The sequence below is a fragment of the Bos indicus x Bos taurus genome, chromosome X (assembly GCF_003369695.1).
Source record: "Bos indicus x Bos taurus breed Angus x Brahman F1 hybrid chromosome X, Bos_hybrid_MaternalHap_v2.0, whole genome shotgun sequence".
Taxonomy (NCBI): domain Eukaryota; kingdom Metazoa; phylum Chordata; class Mammalia; order Artiodactyla; family Bovidae; genus Bos; species Bos indicus x Bos taurus.
In genome coordinates this window covers 64,423,190-64,447,625 of record NC_040105.1, presented here as the reverse complement: position 1 = coordinate 64,447,625, position 24,436 = coordinate 64,423,190, and the positions used below count along the sequence as shown (strand labels likewise).

The window sequence follows — 24,436 nt, the reverse complement described above, 5'->3', positions numbered from 1 at the left end:
CTTTATCCCCAACCCCTTTCTTGTCCCTTCTTCCCGTTCACCGCTGGTAACCACTAGTTTCTTCTCTGTATCTATGAGCTTGTTTCTGTTTTGTTATATGTATTTGTTTGTTTTATCTTTTAGATTTCTTCATGTAAGTGATAGCATAGAATATTTGTCTTTCCTTTTGGTTTTAAAGTCTTCCCTGGTGGCTCAGATGGCAAAGCATCTGCCTACAATGCGGGAGACCCAGGTTCGATCCCTGGGTTGGGAAGATCCTTTGGAGAAGGAAATGGCAACCCACTCCAGTACTCTTGCCTGGAAAATCCCATGGATGGAGGAGTGTTGTAGGCTACAGTCCATGGGGTCGCAAAGAGTTGGACACAACTGAGCAACTTCACTTCCACTTTCTTTCTTCTTGTTTTAACATATAAGCAAATAGGTATTCATATCTATTTATCTAAGAATATCTTAACTGTTTATCTAAGAATACTTATAAGATTATTCTTACCTATTTATCTGAGAATACCTGTTTATCTAGGAACCTGCCCCAAGGCTCTTAGATAGTTGGTAACATTCCGTATGTATACTTTTCTCCACCATTTTTTGGAAAATAATAGTTCACTTTATTCTGAGATCACTACAGTTAACTTTGATTACTGTATTCTTGCCTGGAGAATCCCATGGACAGAAGAACTTGGTGGGGTTGTAGTCTGTAGGATCACACAGAGTTGGACATGACTGAGTGTGCATGCTTATGATTTGTTGTTGTTTAATCGCTCAGTCATGACCGACTCTTTGAGACCCCATGGACTGCAGCATGCCAGGCTTCCCTGTCCTTAACTGTCTCCCGGAATTTACTCAAACTCATGTCCATTAAGTCAGTGATGCCATCCAGCCATCTCATCCTCTGTCATCCCCTTCTCCTGCATCAGGGTCTTCTCCAGTGAGTGAGCTCTTCTCACTAGATGGCCAAAGTATTGGAGCTCCAGCTTTAGCATCAGTCCTTCCAATGATTATTCAGGACTGATTTCCTTTAGGATTGACTGGTTGGATCTCCTTGCAGTCCAAGGGACTCTCAAGAGTCTTCTCCAACACCACAGTTTGAAAGCATCAGTTTTTTGGTGCTCAGCCTTCTTTATGGTCCAACTCTGATACCTCTGCATGACTACTGGAAAAACTATAGCTTTGACTATATGGACCTTTGTCAGCAAAGTAATGTCTCTGCTTGTTAATAAGCTGTCTAGGTTGGTCATAGCTTTTCTTCCAAGGAGCACATGTCGTCGAATTTCATGGCTGCAATCACCATCTGCAGATTTTGGAGCCCAAGAAAATAAAGTCTGTCTCTGTTTCCATTGTTTTCCCATCTATTTGCCATGAAGTGATGGGACTGGATGCCATGATCTTAGTTTTTTAATGTTGAGTTTTAAGCTAGCTTTTTCACTCTGCTCTTTCACCTTCATCAAGAGGCTCTTCAAGAGTTCCTCTTCATTTTTTGCCATAGGAGTGGTGTCATCTGCATATCTGAACTTATTGATATTTCTCCCAGAAATCTTGATTCTGACTTGAGCTTCATCCAGCCCAGCATTTCACATGATGTACTCTGAATATAAGTTAAATAAGCAGGGTGACAGTATATAGCCTTGATGTATTCCTTTCCCAATTTTGTACCAGTCCATTGTTCCATGTCCAGTTCTGTTACTTCTTGACCTGCATACAGGTTTCTCAGGAGGCAGGTAAGGGAGTCTGGTATTTCCATTTCTTGAAGAATTTTCCACAGTTTGTTGTGATCCACACAGTCAAAGGCTTTAGCGTAGTCGATGAAGCAGAAGTTTTTCTGAAATTCTCTTGCTTTTTTCTGCGATCCAGTGGGTGTTGGCAATTTGATCTCTGGTTCCTCTGCCTTTCCTAAATCCAGCTTCTACCATCTGGAAGTTCTCAGTTCACATACTGTTGAATCCTAACTTTTAAGTATTTTGAGCATTTCCTTGCTAGCATGTGAAATGCGTGCAATTGTACAGTAGTTTGAACATTCTTTTACATTGCCCTGATTTGGGATTAGAATGAAAACTGACCTTTTCCAGTCCTGTGACCACTGCTGAATTTTCCAAATTTGCTGGCACATTGAGTGCAGCACTTTCACAACATCATCTTTTAGGATTTGAAATAGCTCAGCTGGAATTCCACTAGCTTTGTTCATAGTAATGCTTCCTAAGGCACACTTGGACTTCTCACTCCAGGATGTCTGGCTTTAGGTGTATTTTTTATTTATTTAACTTTTTTCCAGCCATACATATACATGTCCATTTTCCCCCAAACTCCCCTCCCATCCAGGCTGCCACATAACATTGAGCAGATTTCCATGTACTGTAGGGTAGGTCCTTCCTTTTTTTTTTTTTTTACCCAACTTAACATTATATCCTAGAGATCACTCCATAGCAGTATACAGACATATTCTTTATTTTTTTAGCTACATGGTATTATTCAATTGGTGCATGTACTTTATATTCAACCTGCCCTCTTTGATGGACATTTGAGTGCTGCAATGAAATGCCTTGTGCATGTATCTTTTCCTGTTTTTAAGGCTGTTACTCATAACCATTTTTGTTTTTATTTGTCATGTTTACGTCCATATATCTTAATCATATGCTTGTATCACTGTATTAGTTTGCTAGGCTACCATTAGAAAATACTATGGAGTGGGTGGTCTAAACAGTGGGAATTTATTTTCTCACAGTTCTGTCAAAAATCACGATCTAAAATCTAAAATCTTAAAAAGTTTAAGATCAGGGTGTTGGAAAGTTTGTTTTCTTCTGAGGCCTCTTTTTGGATTGCAGATGGCTGCTTTTTGGCTGTGCCCTCTGTGTGTGCACATCCCTGGTGTCCCTTTGTGTATCCAGATTTCTTATAAGGATACCAGTCAGATTGGATTAGGGCACACCTTAATGGTTTCATTTTAAATTTATTTTGTTATAGGACCTACCTTCAAATACAGTCACATTCTGAGGTACTGGGACCTAGGGCTTCAAATAAATTTTTGGATGGGGAGGGGGGCGATACAGCTCAGCGTACAATAATTAATTCTTGATTCATCAGCTTCATATATTGTCTGTTTCTTATACAGAAATACTACATATACCATGTTTCACAGATATGTGAAGATTTATCTCATATTACATATTGCCTCCCTGACTCTGCCTTTCAGTTTTTATTAGTTATATTATACTCTTTTTTATTTATGTTAATGATTATTATTTAAATTCAGATTTATTTATTTTTATATATTTAAGTATTTATTTCTTACTCCATCAGTTTTGGAGAGTATATATTTTTTAAGTTAATTATATTTTTGGACTGTGCTGGGTCTTTAATGCTACATGCAGGCTTTATCTAGTTCTGGTGAGTGGGGGTGCTACTCCTCTTTGCTGGGCATGGGCTTCTCATTGCTGTGGCTTCTCTTATGTGGAGCACAGGCTCTGGGCAAGCGGGCTCAGTCGTTATGGTGCCTAGCCCAGTTGCCCCATGGCATGTGGGATCTTCTCAGGCCAGGGACCAAACCTGCGTACCCTTCATTGGCAGGCAGATGCCCAACCACTGGACCACCAGGGAAGTCCCAGAGAGTATATCTTTACGTTCAACTCTGTGAGGATATTAGTACCTTTATCATTCTCTCTCCGTTTCCTCATCATTAACCTTCCAACTTCAGTTACATCTAATGTTTGCATTTTTGGCTTTATTGATTTTAAAGAATGATAACTAAAAGCATTTTATTGATTGTGACTGCTATTTAATTCTGTGGATAATAATGATGTATCTCTTTGTTTCCATCTATTAGCTGTCCTAATTCTATTTCCTCAGGTATTCTGTTTGTTGAGTAGTGGGTTGTCCTTTCATATTACTGGTTTCCCTCAAAAATTTGGTGATTCTTGCTTATATTTGGTTTGAGAGTCCTTGATAGTTTTCTGTGAATAGCGTGTCACACTATTTACTGTAACCCGAGTCCAATAACTGATCGAGAATTAGGAGCAGAGATTTTGCATTGACTTGTGTTGTCAGCCATTTGGAACTCTACTTTTTTCTAGTCTAAGTGATCATACTCACTGTTCCTTTCTGAGGAGGAGGGGAAAGTCTTTTGGGAGTGAAGCCTACTGCCTGATACTCCTCCTGTTCACATCTAGAATATTTCCGTATTTTGCATTTTTGTGCATTTTAGCATGTAGGTTTTTGCCTCAGTCAATTTGCTATTTTTCAGAGGTTCTTCATAATTTCCAATCAACTAAAAATACTCTTTTTTCAGGACTATTATTAATATTATTTCTATAAAAATATGTAAATTCCTAGAAATTATATGATATATATGATCTGTATCATAATATATATATATATGATATTATATATCGTTTCTAGTATATCATAGTATATAGTATATATACATATCATTTCTAGGGATTTGTAATAGAGGGTGTGGCTATAGTGTATACTCAATCCTCCATCTTGATTCAGTTCTTGTTTGCTTCCACAGTATTTGTATGTATTACTCATCAACTATTTATTTAGATGTCTTTCAGTTATAATAGTGTGAGCTTCTTTGGGGTGCCTGGCGTGTAATGGATATATAATAAGCATTTGCTGAACTAAGAAAATTTTTATTAGAGATATAATTAAATACCAGATCCCAGGTATGTTGACTTATAATCTAGTGTTTATCATAGAAAAATTTCTTCAGGTATGTGAGGCATTAATTTTTAGAACTTTCTCTTCTTGTTTAAATTATCCCAAAGTTTTCTTTTCATATTTCTTAGAAGATGTATTTTCAAGTCTATTAATTTTTTATTATTGCTTTTAAGACCATTTTTCTTTAATTATGGAGTTCCATGGAGAACATAGGATTCTAATAAATGCTGTTACTTTTTTGTTTTCTGTGGATTACACTACTGAATCTGGACAGAGGATTAAATATTTTACCCAGTATAATCATCAGCCAATTTAGAAGAGGTGTGAATTTTAAAAATTTATTAATTTTTAATTGGAAGATACTTAATTTACAATATTGTGTTGGTTTCTAACATCAGCATGAATCAACCATAGGCATATGTATTTCTCCACCCTCTTGAACCTCCCTCCCACCCCATCCAACCCTTCTGCATTGTTACAGAGCACTGAATTTGAGCTTCCTGAATTATACAGCAAATTCCCATTGGTTATCTGTTTTACATATGGTAATATATGTTTCAGTGCTATTCTCTCAATTCTTCCCACTCTCTTTTCCCCCACTGTGTCTACAAGTCTGTTCTCTATGTCTGCATCTCCACTGCTGCCCTGCAAGTGGGTTCATCAATGCCATCTTTCTAGATTCCATGTGAAAGTGAAAGTGTTAGTTACTTAGTCATGTCTGACTCTTTGTGACCCCATGGACTGTAGCCCTTCAGGCTCCTCTGTCCATGGAATTAATTCTTCAGGCAAGAATACTGGAGTGGGTTGCCTTTCCCTTCTCCAGGGGATCTTCTCGACCCAGTGACTGAACCCAGGTCCCCTGCAGGCAGATTCTTTACTATTCAAGCCACCAGGGAAGCCCTAGATTCCATATATATGCATTAATATACTGTATTTATCTTTCTCTTTTTGAGTTACTTCACTCTGTATAATAGGCTCTAAGTTCATCCACCTCATTAGGACTGACTCAAATGTTTTCCTTTTTGTGGCTGAGAAATATTCCATTATATATAGATACCCAAACTTCTTTATCCATTCATCAGTCAGTGGATATCTATGTCCATTGTCTTAGCTATTGTAGATAGTACTGCAGTGAATATTTGGGTGCTTGTGTCTTTTTCTGTTATGGTTTCCTCAGGGTATATGCCCAGTATTGAGATTGTTGGGTTATATGGTAGTTTTTATTCCTAGTACTTTAAGGAATATCCATACTGTTCTCCATAGTCGCTGTATCAATTTACATTCTCACCAACAATACAAGAGAGTTCCCTTTTCTCTACATCTTCTCCAGCATTTATTGTTTATAGATTTTTTTGATGATGATCATTCTGATTGGTGTGAGGTGACACCTCATTGCAGTTTTGATTTGCATTTCTCTAATAATGAGCAGTGTTGAGCATCTTTTCGTGTATTTATTAGCCATCAGTATGTCTTCTTTGGAGAAATGTCTGTTTAGATCTTCTGCCCACTTTTTGTTTGAGTTGTTTGTTTTTCTGGTATTGAACTTCATGAGCTCCTTGTATATTTTAGAGATGAATGCTTTGTCAGATATCTCATTTGTAATTATTTTCTCCCATTCTGAGGTTTGTCTTTTCACCTCATTTGTAGTTTCCTTTGTTGTGCAAAAGCTTTTAAGTTTAATTAGGTCCCATTTGTTTATTTTCATTTTTATTTCCATTACTCTAGGATGTGAATCAGAGAATTTGCTGTGATTTATGTCAAGGAGTGTACTGTCTATGTTTTCCTGTTAGGAGCTTTATAGTTTCTGGCCTTACATTTAAGTCTTTAATCCATTTTGAGTTTATTTTTGTGTGTGGTGTTAGGAGGTGTTCTAGATTCATTCTTTTACATATAGCTGCTCGGCTTTTCCAGCACCACTGTTGAATAGGCTGTCTTTTCTCCATTGTATATCCTTGCATCCTTGGTCAAACATAAGGTGCCCATATGTGCGTGGGTTTATCTCTGGGCTTTATGTCTTGTTCCATTGATCTGTATTTCTGTTTTTGTGCCAGTACCATATTGTCTTGATGACTGTAGCTTTGTATAAAGTCTGAAGTCAGGAAGGTTGATTCCTCCAGCTCAGTTTTTCTTTCTTAAGATTGCTTTGGCTATTCGAGGTCTTTTCTGTTTCCATGCAAATTATGAAATTTCTTGTTCTAGTTCTGTGAAAAATACCATTGGTAGTTTGTTAGGGATTGCACTGAATCTGTAGATTGCTTTGAGTAGTTTAGTCGTTTTCACAATGTTGATTCTTCCAATCCCAATCTAAGAACATGATATATCTCTGTGTCATCTTTGATTTCTTTCATCAGTGTCTTACAGATTTCTGCATACAGGTCTTTTGTCTCTTTACATAAGTTTATTCCTAGATATTTTATTCTTTTTTTTTTTTTTTTTGAAGTAGTGAATGGGATTGTTTCCTTAATTTCTCTTTCTGATTTTTCATTGTTAGTGTATAGGAATGCAAGGGATGTCTGTGTATCTTTTATTCCAATATGCATTCCTTTTCTTTCTTTTTCTTCTCCGACTGCTGTGGCTAGGACTTCCAAAACTGTGTTGAATAATAGTGGCAAGAGTGGGCACCCTTTTCTTGTTCCTAATTTTAGAGGAAATGCTTTCATTTTTGCACCATTGAAAATAATGTTTGCTATGGGTTTGTCATATGTGGCCTTTAATATGTTGAGGTATGTTCCTTCTATGCCTACTTTCTCGAGAGTTTTTATTATAAATGAGTGTTGAATTTTGTGGAATAGCTTTCTCTAGATGATTGTTTTTTATCTCTCAGTTTGTTAATATGGTATATAGCATTGATTGATTTGCATATACTGAAGAATCCTTGCATCACAGGGATAAAGCCCACTTGATCATGATGTATGGTCCTTTTAATGTGTTGTTGGATTCTATTTGCTAGAATTGTGTTGAGGATTTTTTCATATATGTTCATCATTGATATTGGCCTGTGATTTTCTTTCTTTGTGGCAACTTTGTCCCTTGTCTGGTTTTGGTATCAGTATGATGGGGGCTTTGTAGAATGAGTTTGGGAGTTTTCCTTCCTGTGTAATTTTCTGGAAGAGTTTGAGGACAATAGGTATTAGCTCTTCTCTAAACTTTTGGTAGAATTTACCTGTGAAACCATATGATTCTTGGCTTTTTGTGGGGAGATTTTTTTATTACAGTTTTGATTTCCATGCTTCTAGTTGGTCACTTCATTTTTTCTATTTCTTCCCGATTCAGTTTTGCAAGGTTATATTTTTCTAAGAATTTGTCCATTTCTTAGAGGTTGTGTGTTTTATTGGCATAGAGTTGCTTGTAGTAGTCTCTTGTGATCCTTTGTATATCTGCATTGTCTGTTGTAATTTGTTTTTCATTTCTAATTTTATTGATCTGAGTCTTCTCCTTTTTTCTTCATGAGTTTATCTAATGGTTTATCAATTTTGTTTATCTTTTCAAAGAACCAGCTTTTTTAATATAAATTTACTTATTTTAATTGGAGGTTAATTACTTTACAATATTGTATTGGTTTTGCCATACATCAACATGAATCCATCACGAGTGTACACATGTTCCCCATCCTGAACCCCTCTCCCACCTCCCTCCCCATACCATCCCTCTGGGTCATCCCAGTGCACCAGCCCCAAGCATCCTGTATCCTGCATCGAACCTGGACTGGTGATTCGTTTCATATATGATATTATACATGTTTCAGTGCCATTCCCCCAAATCATTCCACCCTCTCCCTCTCCCACAGAGTCCAACAGGCTGTTCTATACATCTGTGTCTCTTGTGCTGTCTCAAACCAGCTTTTAGATTTATCAGTCTTTGCTACTGTCTCCTTCATTTCTTTTATTTCTGCTCTGATCTTTATCATTTCTTTCTTTCTATTGACTTTGGATTATTTTTGTTCTTTTTCTAGTTACTTTAGGTTTAGGGTTAAGTCATTTATTTGATGTTTCTCTGGTGTCTTGAGGTAGGATTGTGTTGCCATAGACTTCCTCATAGCACTGCCTTTACTGCATCGCATTGGTTTTGAGTTGTTGTTTTTCATTGTCATTTGCTTCTAGGTATTTTCTGAGCTCCTCTTTAAATTCTTTGGTGACCTCTTGGTGATTCATAAGTGTATTATTTATCCTCTATGTGTTTGTGTTTTTATATTTTTTCCCCTGTAGTTGATATCTAATCTTATAGCATTATGGTCAGAAAAGATGCTTGAAATGATATCTGTTCTTTAAAATTTACCAAGGCTTGATTTGTGACTCAGATGTGATCTATCCTGGAGAACGTTCCATGTGCACTTGAGAAAAAGTACAGTCTACTGTTTTTGGATGAAATGCCCTTTATGTATCAAGATATCAGTTAGGTCCCATTGGTCCAATGTATCATTTAAAGCTTTTGTTTCTTTATTAATTTTCTGTCTGGATGATCTGTCCATTGGTGTGAGTTGGGTGTTAAAGGCCCTCACTATTACTTTGTTACTGTTGATTTCCCCTTTAATATTTGGTAACATTTGCCTTCTGTATTGAGGTGCTCCTGTGTTGGGTACACATATAATTGTTATATCTTCTTGGATTGATCCCTTCATCATTATGTAGTGCCCTTCTTTGTCTCTTGTAACAGTCTTTATTTTAAATTCTATTTTATCTGATATGAGTATTGCTGCTCGAGCTTTCTTTTGATTTCCATTTGCATGGAATATCTTTTCCAAGCCCCTCGCTTTCATTCTGTATGTGTCTCTAGGTCGGAAGTGGATTTCTTGTAGACAGCCCATATAGCCATCTTGTTTTTACATCCAATCAGCCAATCTGTGTCTTTTGGTTAGAACATTTAATCCATTTATACTTAAGGTAATTATTGATATGTATGATCCTATTACCATTTACTTTATTGTTTGTGGTTTGTTTTTTTTAGTCCTTTTCTTTCGTCTTATGCTTCCTGCTTACAAAAGTTCCTTTAGCATTTGTTGTAAAGCTGGTTTGGTGGTACTGAATTCTCTTAACCTTTCCTTGTCTGGAAAGCTTTTGATTTTTCCTTTGAATATGAATGAAATCCTTGCTGGATAGAGTAATCTTGGTTGCAGGCTTTTCACTTTCATCACTTTAAGTATATCCTGCCACTCCCTCCTGGCCTGCAGTTTCTGTTGAAAGATCAGTTGTTGTGGGGATCCCCTTGAATATTATTTGTTGCTTTTCCCTTGGTGCTTTTAATGTTTGTTCTTTGTGTTTAATTTTCATTAGTTTGATTAGTATTTGTCTTGGTGTGTTTCTCCTTGGGTTTCTCCTGTATGGGACTCTCTGGGTTTCCTGGATTTGGGTGGCTATTTCCCTTCCCATGTTAGGGAAGTTTTTGATTATAATCTCCTCCAGTATTTTTCCTACCCTTTTTTTTTTCTCTTCTTCTTCTGGGACCCATATAATTCAAAGGTTGGGTATGCATAATGTTATCCCAGAGGTCTCTGAGACTGTCCTTTTTTCTTTATTCTGCTTGGCTTCAGTTATTTCCACAATTTTGTCTTCAGCTCACTTATTCATTCTTCTGCCTCAGTTATTCTGCTGTTGATTCCCACTAGTGTATTTTTAATCTCAGTTATTGTGTTGTTCATTGCTGATTGTCTCTTCTTTATTTCTGCTAGGTCCTTGTTAAACATTTTTGTATCTTCTTGATCTGTGCCTCAAGTCTATTTATCTGTGCTTCCATTTTATTTCTTAGTCTTTGGATCATCTTTACTATTGTTACTCTTGATTTATTTTTGAGGTAGACTATTTTCTCTTCGTTTGTTTGGTCTTGTGAGTTTTTACCATGTTCTTTTATCTGCTGGATGTTTCTCTGTCTTTTCCTTTTATTTAATTTACTGTGTTTGGGGTCTCCTTTCTACAGGCGGGAAGGTTGTAGTTCCTTTTAACTGTGGAGTCTCCTTCCCCTAGGTGGGGTTGGACCAATGCCTTGTGAAGGTTTCCTGGTTTGGCAGATTTGTGCCTGTGTTCTGGTGGATGGAGCTAGATCTTATCTCTCTGAAGGACAGTGTTGGGTCCAATAGTGTGTTTTGGGGTGTGTATGGGTTGATATGGCTTTGGGCAGCCTCTCTGCTAATGAGCAAGGTTGTGTTCCTGTTTGCAGAAGTTTTGGTGTGAGGTGTCCACACTGTAGCTTGCTGGCCTTTGCTTGGGGCTTGGTCTCAATGTTGAAATGAAGGCCTTTGGGAGAATTCTCATCAATTAATGTTCCATGGGGTTGCGAGTTCTCTGGGATCCAAAGTCCTGAACTTGGGTCTTCCACTTTTGGAGTTCAGGCCTGACCCCTTACTGTAGGACCAAGACTTCACAGGTCTCACAGCAGAGAAGACTAATGGTGAAAGCTCCACTGAACAGCCCAGAACACCCAAAGAAACTTACACACTTACAAACAGAAGAGAAAAAAAAGAGAAAAGAAATAAAATTAAGATAAAAGCAGGAGTCAGAAGAGAACAGTCAAGCCAATAGACAAACCCAGAAGTGAAAATGAATACTAAAAACTAGACTAGCAAAAATACAAAATAAGAAACATGGGGGAAATGTAAATACTGTAAAAATAGGAAAATAAAATGAATTTATTTAAAAATAAGATGTTTTTTAAAAAGGAATAATAAGTAGGTTATAAAAAATAAAAATTAAAAGAATAATGGAGAAAAAACAACATTAGAACAGTATGATAAAAAAAGGGAAAAAATAGCAAAGTATATATTGAATGGTAATATGAAGAATATTCTTGTAATTCCTCCATTGACCTTTCCATACTGTGTGCTGTACTCAATCTGCCTATTCAGAAATTCCTCCAATATTTCTAGGAAGATCTGTGGAGCTGTTCTGTGCAGTATGTCTGAGACTCATATCTTGCCTTTCTCCAGCTTGTACTTGCTCCTAAAGTCCACAGTTGCTCCTAAGCCCACAGTCTCAGGCTAATTGTGGGGATTTAATCCACTGCACCTGCTGTAGGAGTACTGCCCCCTTCTCTCCTTTGCTCACACATCCTCTGGTGTTCCACTTTGGTTTTGGCCCTCCCTCTGTTTGTGGGCTGCTCTCTGGTGTCTGTTCCCAACCCAGACACAAGGCAGCCTATTAGGACTCACATGCTCAGTTGGGGTGTGTGGGGAGTGCCTGCTGGAGCCAAGACCTGTGGTAAGTTGCCACAGTCTCAGGTGGCTCATGTATTTCCCCATAGGAGCTGGCCCTGAGTTGTGGGTCCCTCAGCAGAGTCAAACTGCTCAGTCTCCCAGGAAGGTGTGGGCAGTGACCTGTGCCTGCTCACAGCTTGGCGGCACTTGCAACCCCTGGGGTTGAGATTGTAGTAGTCTCCTATCCTCTGCCTCTAGCTCTCGCAATGTCTTTTCTACCTTCATAGACCACAGCTGACTCATCCCACCTATGGCACTGGCAAAGGTGAGGTCCTGCATTCTGGGAGTGTGCGTAGTTAGAGCGTTCCCACCACAGTGATCTCTTGCCTCTCTGGCTGGCCCATGATTTTCCCTGGACTCCCTCAGCTGTGTTGTACTAGTCCCCTCAGAGTATCTTGATGGCAGCCAACCCTGATCCTCTCCCTGGGGTCTGACCCCTGAAGCCTGAGCCTGAGCATCTAGCCCCAATTGTCGTGAAGGGCATGTAAGCTGCTTCTCTGCTGAAAAGTGCTGTTTGACAACGAACTCTGGTGAATTCTCTCCGTTTGGCCTTCTAAGCACCTGTTGCTGTGTTTCCTTCGGAGGTTCCAAAGCTCCCCCCTGACCCCTCCTCTGAGGGGGTTTCTGAGTGTGTGGAAACTTTTCCTCCTTCGGGATTCCTTCCCAGGGGCACAAGTCCCTGTCCTGAAATCTTGTCTGTTTTCTTATCTTTATCTTTTGCTGTACGTTGTTGTGGGGAGGTTGGCTTGCCTTTTTGGAAGTCTGGTGTTCAGCAGGCATTCTGTAGAAGTTGTTCCATATTCAGATGAATTTTTGATGCATTTGATGGGTGGGGAGGGTAATCTCCCCATCTTACTCCTCTGCCATCTTGAACGTCCTTGAGGTGTGAATTTTTAACAATTATTTTGTACCTTCTTTCTTCCAGATGAATATGAAAACAGGAAAAGGATGGGTGAATGTTGGAAATGTGGTACTTGCTGATGATTTTTTTCAATCTGCCATAACTGTAAGTTACTGTTGATTTTTAACTGTTAGTAGCAGTTGTGGTTATTTTCATCATTACATTGTAATGTGGTTTATTTTCCAGAGTCTGGAGAAGTTATATTCCAAAATAACTCAGAGGAGCCCCACTGAGGAACATGTGATGGTGCAGAAGAATACTGTGGAGAGGGACCTTCTGAAAGTGCTTTCTTACCAAGCAGAGGCAGTAAGTATCATAGTCACCAGAGGTTTACAGTGGGGCATTTTCTATATGTAAATGCAAAAGTGATGAGATATAACCTATTAGAAGAAAGTCAGGTGTCATTGGTCTTTTATTGCATATTATATTTAACCTTTTTAATCTCTGTTTTATAGCTGAAGGTGACATTACTAATTGTAATTGGTATTTATTGGGGTAGATGAAATTGAAAAGACTTAGATAACTAATCCTTATTTTCAAGCACTGCATGTAATATCTATCATTATTTGTGGCAGTGGTTTCTATTTGAAACACCTATCTCTGTGACTCTCTTATGTTTACAGTATGGCTAAAGTGTGTTGATTGTTCAGTCATTTCTGATTCTTTGTGACCCTGTGAACTGTAGCCTACCAGGCTCTGATGTTCATGGAATTCTCCAGGCAAGAATACTGGAGTGGTTTGCCATTTCCTTCTCCAATACCCAAAGTACTGCCCCAAAAGAGCCTTCACATTTGAAATTATTCTGAGTTGTTTGCTAATATTTTCTAAAAGTGTGCTGATGTCAGTGTTCAGATCAGATCAGATCAGTCGCTCAGTCGTGTCCGACTCTTTGCGACCCCATGAATCGCAGCACGCCAGGCCTCCCTGACCATCACCAACTCCCGGAGTTCACTCAGACTCACGTCCATCAAGTCAGTGATGCCATCCAGCCATCTCATCCTCTGTCATCCCCTTCTCCTCCTGCCCCCAATCCCTCCCAGCATCAGAGTCTTTTCCAATGAGTCAACTCTTCACATGAGGTGGCCAATGTACTGGAGTTTCAGCTTTAGCATCATTCCTTCCAAAGAAATCCCAGGGCTGATCTCCTTCAGAATGGACTGGTGGGATCTCCTTGCAGTCCAAGGGATTCTCAAGAGTCTTCTCCAACACCACAGTTCAAAAGCATCAATTCTTCGGTGCTCAGCCTTCCTCACAGTCCCAACTCTCACATCCATACATGACCACAGGAAAAACCATAGCCTTGACTAGACGAACCTTTGTTGGCAAAGTAATGTCTCTGCTTTTGAATATGCTATCTAGGTTGGTCATAACTTTTCTTCCAAGGAGTAAGCGTCTTTTAATTTCATGGCTGCAGTCACAATCTGTAGTGATTTTGGAGCCCAGAAAAATAAAGTCTGACACGGTTTCCACTGTTTCCCCATCTATTTCCCATGAAGTGGTGGGACCGGATGCCATGATCTTCATTTTCTGAATGTTGAGCTTTAAGCCAAGTTTTTCACTCTCCTCTTTCACTTTCATCAAGAGGCTTTTGAGTTCCTCTTCACTTTCTGCCATAAGGGTGGTGTCATCTGCATATCTGAGGTTAGTGATATTTCTCCCGGCAATCTTAATTCCCGCTTGTGTTTCTTCCAGTCCAGCGTTTCTCATGATGTACTCTGCATATAAGTTAAATAAACAGGGTGACAATATACAGCCTTGACGAACTCCTTTTCCTATTTGGAACCAGTCTATTGTTCCATGTCTAGTTCTAACTGTTGCTTCCTGACCTGCATACAGATTTCTCAAGAGGCAGATCAGGTGTTCTGGTATTCTCATCTCTTGAAGAATTTTTCACAGTTTATTGTGATCCATACAGTCAAAGGCTTTGGCATGGTCAATAAGGCAGAAATAGATGTTTTTCTGGAACTCTCTTGCTTTTTCTATGATCCAGCAGATGTTGGCAATTTGATCTCTGGTTCCTCTGCCTTTTCTGAAACCAGCTTGAACATCAGGAAGTTCACGGTTCACATATTGCTGAAGCCTGGCTTGAAGAATTTTGAGCATTACTTTACTAGTGTGTGAGATGAGTGCAATTGTGTGGTAGTTTGAGCATTCTTTGGCATTGCCTTTCTTTGGGATTGGAATGAAAACTGACCTTTTCCAGTCCTGTGACCACTGCTGAGTTTTCCAGATTTGCTGGCATATTGAGTGCAGCACTTTCACAGCATCATCTTTCAGGATTTGAAATAGCTCAACTGGAATTCCATCACCTCCACTAGCTTTGTTTGTAGTGATGCTTTCTAAGGCCCACTTGACTTCACATTCCAGGATGTCTGGCTCTAAGTCAGTGATCATACCATCGTGATTATCTGGGTCATGAAGATCTTTTTTGTACAGTTCGTCTGTGTATTCTTGCCATCTCTTCTTAATATCTTCTGCTTCTGTTAGGTCCATACCATTTCTGTCCTTTATCGAGCTCATCTTTGCATGAAATGTTGCTTTGGTATCTCTGATTTTCTTGAAGAGATCCCTAGTCTTTCCCATTCTGTTGTTTTCCTCTATTTCTTTGCATTTATCGCTGAAGAAGGCTTTCTTATCTCTTCTTGCTATTCTTTGGAACTCTGCATTCAGATATGCATGTCTTTCCTTTTTTCCTTTGCTTTTCACTTCTCTTCTTTTCACAGCTATTTGTAAGGCCTCCCCAGACAGCCATTTTGCTTTTTTGCAGTTCTTTTCTATGGGAATGGTCTTGATCCCTGTCTCCTGTACAATGTCACAAACCTCATTCCATAGTTCATCAGGCACTCTTATCTATCAGATCTAGGCCCTTAAGTCTATTTCTCACTTGCACTGTATAATCATAAGGGATTTGATTTAGGTCATACCTGAACGGTCTATTGGTTTTCCCTACTTTCTTCAATTTAAGTCTGAATTTGGCAATAAGGAGTTCATGGTCTGAGCCACAGTCAGCTCCTGGTCTTGTTTTTGCTGATTATATAGAGCTTCTCCATCTTTGGCTGAAAATACTATAATCAGTCTGATTTTGGTGTTGACCATCTGGTGATGTCCATGTATAGAGTCTTCTCTTGTGTTGTTGGAAGAGGGTGTTTGTTATGACCAGTGCATTTTCTTGGCAAAACTCTATTAGTCTTTGCCCTGCTTCATTCTGTATTCCAAGGCCAAATTTGCCTGTTACTCCAGGTATTTCTTGACTTCCTACTTTTGCATTCCAGTCCCCTATAATGAAAAGGACATCTTTTTTTGGGTGTTAGTTCTAAAAGGTCTTGTAGGTCTTCATAGAACTGTTCAACTTCAGCTTCTTCAGCATTACTGGTTGGGGCATATACTTGGATTACTGTGATATTGAATGGTTGATGTCAGTGTTCAGAGTTGTACTTTTCCTCAGTTTGGCTTATAGGTTTCCTTCTTTTGTCACCATGCTGTTCGGTGTGCATTTTAAGTTGACAAAATATAAGCTGGAATGAGTTTACTCTCTGAAATTATGTAATTCTGAAAATGAAAGAGAACTTAAAAATTATCTAATCTTATTTTTTAACATCTTCACAGAAATATAATTCATATACTGTAAAATTCACACATTTAAAAATACAATTCAATGGTTTCAGTATATTCATACAATTGAGAACTTTTAGCACAATCTTAAGTTTAAAACATTTTCATTACCCCAAAAGAAATCCCCTATACATTGCAGTCATTCCCTATTCCTCCTGACCGCTGCTGCTAAGTCGCTTCAGTCGTGTCCGACTCTGTGCGACCCCATGGACTGCAGCCCACCAGGCTTCTCCACCCACGGGATTCTCCAGGCAAGAACACTGGAGTGGGTTGCCATTTCCTTCTCCAATGCATGAAAGTGGAAAGTGAAAGTGAAGTCGCTCAGTCGTGTCTGACTCTTAGCGACCCCATGGACTGTAGCCTACCAGGCTCCTCCATCCATGGGATTTTCCAGGCAACAGTATTGGAGTGGGGTGCCATTGCCTTCCTGACCGCTAGCAACCACTAATCTACTTTCTGTTTTTATAGATTTATCTGTTCTGGACATTTCATATAAATGAGATCATATAACAATCTTTTGTGCTTAGCTTCTTTTACTTAGCATGTTTTCAAATTTAATCTTTAATCTATGTTGTGAAAGTGAAGGTCGTTCAGTCATGTCCAATTGTTTGCAACCCCGTGGACTATACAATCTCCAGGCCAGAATACTAGAGTGGGTAGCCTTTCCCTTCTCCAGGGGATCTTCCCAACCCAGGGATCGAACCCAGGTGTCCTGCATTGCAGGCAGATTCTTTATCAACCGAGCCACCAGGGAAGCCCAATCTATGTTGTAGCATCTATCAGTATTTTTATTACCAAATATTATTGTACTATATGGATATACCACATTTTGTTTATCCATTCAGTTATTGATGAACATATGGAATGTTTTCAATTTGGAGCTATTGTAAATAATTCTACTGTGAACATTCATGTACAGATTTTTGCATGTACATGTTTTTATTTCTCTTGGATACATACCTAGAAATATAATTGCTCAAAAACATGATAACTCTGTTTAACCTTTTGTTGAAACTGCTGGACTATTTTCCACAGTGGCTTTGTACCATTTTACACTTCTGCCACTAGTCTCTGAGGGCTCTAATTTCTTCATATCTAGGGATTTTATAGATTTAGAATTTACATTTAGGACTTGACGCATTTCAAGTTAATTTTCATGTATGGTATGAGATGAGAGTCTATTTGCATTCTTTTGCATGTAACTCTCCAGTTGTCCTAGCACCATTTGTTGAAGACTGTTCTTTCCCCATTGAATGGTTTTATCACCCTTGTCAAAAATTAATTGATCAGAAATGTGAGGATTTATTTCTGAACTGTTGATTCTGTTCCCATTGATCTATATGTTTGTCCTTACACCAGTGCTATGGTGTCTTGAGTACAGTAGCTGTGTAGTCAGTTTTGATATAAGGAAGGGTGAATTTTCCAGCTTTGTTATTTTTCAGGATTATTTGACTCTTCTGGGTCTCTTGCATTTCCATATGAATTTTAGAAAAAGCTTGTTAATTTTTGCAACAAAGCCAGTTGGAATTTTCATAAGAAAACCACTGAATCTGTGGATCAGTTTGAGGAGTATTGCTATCTTAATAATGTTAAGTGTTTTGATCCATGGATATGAGATATTACCCATTTAGTTAGGTTTTAATTCCTTCTCATTTTTTAAATGATGAAACTGAGGTTCAGAGAGATGATGTGAGTTAATTGAAGATCTAAGACTAGAACCATGATTCTCTGACTTTTAGTCTAACACTCCCTACCCACAACTTTGTTGTTGTTCAGTCACTAAGACATGTCCAACTCTTTTGTGACCCCCCCATGTACTACAGCACACCAGGCTCCTCTGTCCCCCATTGTCTCTTGGAGTTCACTCAAATTAGGTTGCTGTAAAAAAAGAGAACCCTTTGTGGTAATTTTGTTTGCTTTTAAATGTTAATATCCTTTGTCAGTTACTTGAATGCAACTACTAAAAAATTGATAAAAAGTCCAGCAGGTCTTGGTCTTATATCTTAACTCTTCTACCAACTCGCTCTATGACTTTGGGGTGTTACTTAACCTCCTCAGGCCTATAAAAATCTAATATTTAAGAGATCACAACTCTATATTATATACTGTGACAGGGATGCATTTGACTTGATAGTAGTTCATGTGAAAAAGACCTATATGGTTTATTTTATTTACTGTTTTGTTGACGTATAGTTGATGTACAGTGTTATATGTTACACATGTACAATATAGTGATTGACAATTTTAAAGGTTATACTCCATTTATAGTTATTATAAAATATTCCCATATTATACAGTATATTCTTATAGCTTATTTTATTCATAATAGTTTATACCTCTTAATCCCCTACCCCTATGTAGCCCTTACCCCCCTTCCCTCTCCTCATTGGTAACTGCAAGTTTGTTCTTTGGATCTGTGAGTCTTTTTGTTTGTTTGTTTTATTCACTAGTTTGGTGCAGTTTTTAGATTCCACATACAAGTGATATCATACAGCATTTTTCTTTCTCTATCTGGCTCATTTCACTTTTTAGCATAGTACCCTCCCAAGTCCATCTATGTTGTTGCAAATGGCAAAATTTTATTTTTTTATGGCTGAGCAGCGACTTTACTTTCACTTTTCACTTTCATGCATTGGAGAAGGAAATGGCAACCCACTCCAGTGTTCTTGCCTGGAGAATCCCAGGGACGGTGGAGCCTGATGGGCTGCCATCTATGGGGTCACACAGAGTCGGACCCAACTGAAGTGACTTAGCAGCAGCAGCAGCAGCAGCAGCAGCAACAGCAAGCTTTCTTTATAGTCCAATTCTCACATCCATACATGACTCCTGGAAAAACAATGGCTTTGACAAAACAGACCTTTGTTGGCAAAATAAGGTCTCTGCTTTTTAATATGCTGTCTAGGTTGGTCATAGCTTTTCTTCCAAGGAGCAAGTGTCTTAATTTCATGGCTGCAATCACCATCTGCAGTGATTTTGGAGGCCCCCCCCCAAAATAAAGTCTCTCACTGTTTTCATTGTTTTCCCATCTATTTGCCATGAGGTGATGGGCCCAGATGCCATGATCTTAGTTTTCTGAATGTTTAGTTTTAAACCAGCTTTTTCATTCTCCTCTTTACTTTCATCAAGAGGCTCTCTAGTTCTTCTTTGCTTTCTGCCATGAGAGTGGTGTTATCTGCATATCTGAGGTTATTGATATTTCTCCCTGCAATCTTGATTCCATCTTGTGCTTCATCCAGCCCAGTGTTTCTCATGATGTACTCTGCATATAAGTTAAATAAGCAGGGTGACAATATACAGCCTTGATGTACTCCTTCTCTGACTTGTAGCCAGTCTGTTGTTCCATGTCCATTTCTAATAGTTGCTTCTTGACTTGCATACAGATTTCTCAGGAGATAGGTCAGGTGGTCTGGTATTCCCATTTCTTTAAGAATTTTCCACAGTTTGTTGTGATCCACAAAGTCAAAAGGCTTTGGCATAGTCAATAAAGCAGAAGTAGATGTTTTTCTGGAACTCTCTCACTTTTCCACTGATCCAACGGATGTTGGCAATTTGATCTCTGCTTCCTCTGCCTTTTCTAAATCCAACATGAACATCTGGAAGTTCACAGTTCACATACTGTTGAAGCCTGGCTTGGAGAATTTTGAGTGTTACTTTGCTAGCGTGTGAGATGAGTGCAATCGTGCGGTAGTTTGAATGTTCTTTGGCATTGCCGCCTTTGGGATTGGAATGAAAACTGACCTTTTCCAGTCCTGTGGCCACTGCTGAGTTTTCCAGATACCACCCTTATGGCAGAAAGCAAAAAAGAACTAAAGAGTATCTTGATCAAGGTGAAAGAGGAGAGTGAAAATACTGGCTTAAATCACAGCATTCAAAAGATGGATCATGGCATCCGGTCCCATCAGTTCATGCCAGTAGATGGGGAAACAATGGGAACAGTAACAGACTATTTTTTTCTTAGGCTCCAGAATCACCATGGATAGTGACTGTATCTGTGAAATTAAAAGACACTTGCTCCTTGGAAGAAATACTATGACAAACCTAGACAGCATATTAAAAAGCAGAGACATTACTTTCCCAACAAAGGTCCATATAGTCAAAGCTATGGTTTTTCTGGTAGTTATGTATGGATGTGAGAGTTGCTCCATAAAGAAGGCTTACTGCCAAAGAATTGATGGTTTTGAACTGTGGTGTTGGAGAAGACCCTTGAACGTCCCCTGGACTGCAAGGAGATGAAAGCAGTTAATCCTGAGGGAAATCAGTCCTGAATATTCATTGGAAGGACTGATGCTAAAGCTCCAATACTTTGGCCACCTGATGTGAAGAGCTGACTCATTAGAATAGACCCTGATGCTGGGAAAGGTTGAAGGCTGGAGGAGAAGGGGACGACAGAGGATAAGATGGTTGAATGGCATCACTGACTCACTGGACGTGAATTTGAGCAAGTTCCGGGGTACGGTGAAGGACAGGGAAGCCTGGTGTGCTGCAGTCCATGGGGTCGCAGATAGTCAGACATGACCAAGCAACTGAACAACAACAAATATATGGATGTGAGAGTTGGACCATAAAGAAGGCTTGTGCATCAAAGAATTTAGTCTTTTGAACTATGGAGCTGAAGAAGATACACCATATTAACAAATTGATCATCTCAATAGATGCATAGAAAGCCTTTGAGAAAATTATGATTTATGATTAAATCATAATTTATGATTAAAAACTCTTCAGAAAGTAGGCATACCTTAACATAATAAAGGCTATATGCAGCCAACCCACAGTAAGCATCCTAAATGGTGAAAAGCTGAAAGCATTTCCTCTAAAGTCAGGAACACGATAACAGTGCCCACTCTCACCTCTATTATTCAACATAATTTTCGTAGTCCTAGCCATAGCAATCAGAGAAGAAAAATAGTAGGAATCCACATTGGAAAAGAAGAAGTAAACAAATCAAGACTTTTTAACAGCAGTTCACATGTCAGAATTGACTTTTAGACATATAGCTTGTTATTCATTTTAACCAGTTACTGACATTTTGTTTTTTGCTTTCCCAGGCAGTTGCTGGAGGGAATTTTCAAAAAGCATCTCGTTGTATACTACGCTGTAAAGATATGTTGGTGAGGCTTCCCCAAATGGTGAGTGAAATCTCTGCCTTCATTCTCCTGTATCACATTCTAGGAAGACTCATTACTACTTCATGTGCTCCTATAGAGTTTATATTTTGTATAAGATTTACTTACTTAGCCAAGGTTTGAAATATTTTGCTTCTTTTGCTCTTTAATAGAAGAGGTGTTCTAAAAAGTGATACAGGTTACTTAACATTTCTTTGCTTTCCCTTTTATTGTCAAAATACTTTGGTAATATTTCCTCCATATGTCATGGTATATGATGAAAGAAAGAAAAAATGAGTTTATTGCCCTACTGACAAGGTTGATAGCAGCTATTCATTATCATTGCCATAGTATTTTTCTATATTGGGATTTGGAGGTGTGAGCAGTTTGATAGGATAAATAAAACCTGTTTCTCAGACTGGAGTTCATCAGTATTCCAGAGTAGATAATTTTTAATTTTTCCACTTTATCTCCCTTTTCCATTCTTTCTCCCCTATTTCAGGCCTATGCTTACTTCAGTCTTTACTGTTACAGAGGAGACTGATACCAAAGATAAATTTGGTATCAGGATGGTCTCAGGGCTCCATCACTTGTACCTTCGTGTGAAACTGGTTGTACTTTTCTCTCAAATTCTATGTTATAATGTAGAACTTAATTCAGTAACTATTTATATATTGCTAATATTATGTGGAGGTACTCTTCTAGTCTTTAAAAAAATTAAAAACAATTTCACAGTTACAAAACTGTAACAAGAATCATACAAAGAATTCCTATATATCCTTTGCCCTGAGACCTAGTTCAAGTTTTTCAATACTGATCTTTACACAAAATGGATTCTTTCTAGGATTCACTTAGTCTCTAGTCTCTTTCACTGGAAAACTTCCTCACTTTTGCCTTGACTTTCATGACCTTGACAATTTTGAAGATTCCAGAACAGCCATTTTGTAGAATGTGACTTAATTTATTTTTCAAAAATTAAAAAGAAATTTTATTGAGGTATATTTGACATATAACACTGTATAAATTTGAGGTATTTCACATGTTGATTTGATACACTTTTAATTTGCAGTATGGTTACTGGAGTAGTGTTAGCTAACACCTTTATAATGTCACATAAATGTCATTTTTTTGTGTTGAGAAGAGTCAAGATCTAGTTCCTTAGCAATTTAAAAATTTAAAGCACAGTATTGTTGACTAAAATCACTATGTTGTACATTAGATTTCCAGAAATTATCTACTAGCTGCAAGTTTAAACCCTTAAACGACGTCTCTGCAATTACCTCTCTCTAACCAAATTAGGGTTTGTTCAAAGATTCCTTACGATTAGACTAGGTTATGAATTTGGGGCCAGAAAATCACAGAAATGATTCTGTTGAATGACATACAAGTTTGATTTATTCTATTGGTGGTGGTGCTAACTTTGATCTCTTGGTTAAAATGGTTTCTTACAGGTTTCAAACTTATGTATTTTTTCCCTTTGTTATTCCTAAGTGTTTTGTGAAATGATGCTCTGAGACTTTGTAAAATCCAGTTTCTCATCCAACTTTCACTATCTGTTGAGATTTCCTGCCTGAATTGGTACTGTGATGGTTGACACCTGGCTATTTTTCTAATTCTATCCTTTCTATATTTATTAGGTGACATTCTAGTATAATTTTTTATTGAGCTAAAATATATATAACATAAAATTTGCCATTTTAACAATTTTTAAGCATGCAATTCAGTGGCACTAAGTACATTCACAGTGTTGTATAACCATCACCACTCTGTACTGATAGAAACTCTGTACTCATTACACAAATACTCCTCATTACTGCCTCCCCTGGTAACCTCTAATTTACTTTCTGTCTCTGTGAACTTGCTTGTTTTAGATATTTTATATAAATGGAATCATATAATATTTATCCTTTTGTGTCTGACTTATTTCATTTAGCATTAATATTTTCAAGGTGCATATCATGGCATGTATCAGAACTGGGTTCCTTTCTATGACTGAATAATATTTCATTGTATGTATATACCTAATTTTATCTGTTCATCAATTGATAGATACTTGAGTTGTTTCCACCTTTTGGTTACTGTGAATAATGCTGTAATGAACATTGGTGTACAAGTATTGGAATCCCTGCTTTTAGCTGTTTTAATCTAAGACTTGAATGGTTGGTAATATGGTAATTTTATGTTTAACTTTTCGATGAACCACCAAACTCTTTTTAATACTGGCTGTACCATTTTACATTCCCACCAGCATTTGAATTGGGGTTCCAGTTTCTCCATACCCTTAGCAACACTTGTTATTGTCTTGGCTTTAAAAAAAATTACTATCATAGCCATCTTAGTAGGTGTGAAGTGGTTTCTCATTGTGCCTTTGGCTTGCATTTCCCTACTAAGTAATGACACTAAGCATCTTTTCATGTGCTTACCAATTATTTTTATAGCTTCCTTGGGACCTATGTATTAAAGTCCTTGGATCTTTTAAAATGGGGATTTTTAAGATTACAACTATATTAATATGATTTTAAATACTGTTATAAATAGTGTTACAAGTTGCTGAACATGAAAATATTTAGCATTTCTACTGGTGCCAGTTTTTACAAAATGCTATGAACTAAAGTGTGTCCCCTCTTGACCCAAACTTATCTGCTGAAGCCTTAACTCTCCATGTGTATGGTGGTAGGGTTTTGGGGAGGTAATTAAGCTTAGATGAGGAAGGGCCTTCATGATGGAGTTAGTACCCTTATAAGAAGGGCACCAGAGAACTTGCTTTTCTCATATCCTCTACCCTATCATGCATGAAGGCAGCTCTGGGAAGAGAGCCTTTACCATAGAAAAGTGATGGTTAAACTTTTAATTTTGTACTTTTGTAACCTTCAGAACTGTAAGAAATTATTTCCTGCTGTTTAAATAAAAACAAAGTTGGGTTGTTTTTCCTACAGTGAAGTATCACCTCTTTCTGGTCAAAATGACCATCATTGAAAAGTCTAC

At 38.0% G+C, this 24,436-nt stretch overlaps 1 protein-coding gene across 1 annotated transcript in view; it reads left to right on the top strand.

Moving 5' to 3' along the window:
- The window catches only part of TEX11 (testis expressed 11), a 203,933-nt gene that overhangs the window by 35,824 nt on the left and 143,673 nt on the right, over positions 1-24,436 (top strand). The window contains exons 6-8 of the mRNA XM_027534571.1: positions 12,762-12,842; positions 12,924-13,043; positions 21,395-21,475. Coding sequence (XP_027390372.1) covers positions 12,762-12,842; positions 12,924-13,043; positions 21,395-21,475 — 282 coding nt within the window. The remainder of the gene's footprint in view (positions 1-12,761; positions 12,843-12,923; positions 13,044-21,394; positions 21,476-24,436) is intronic.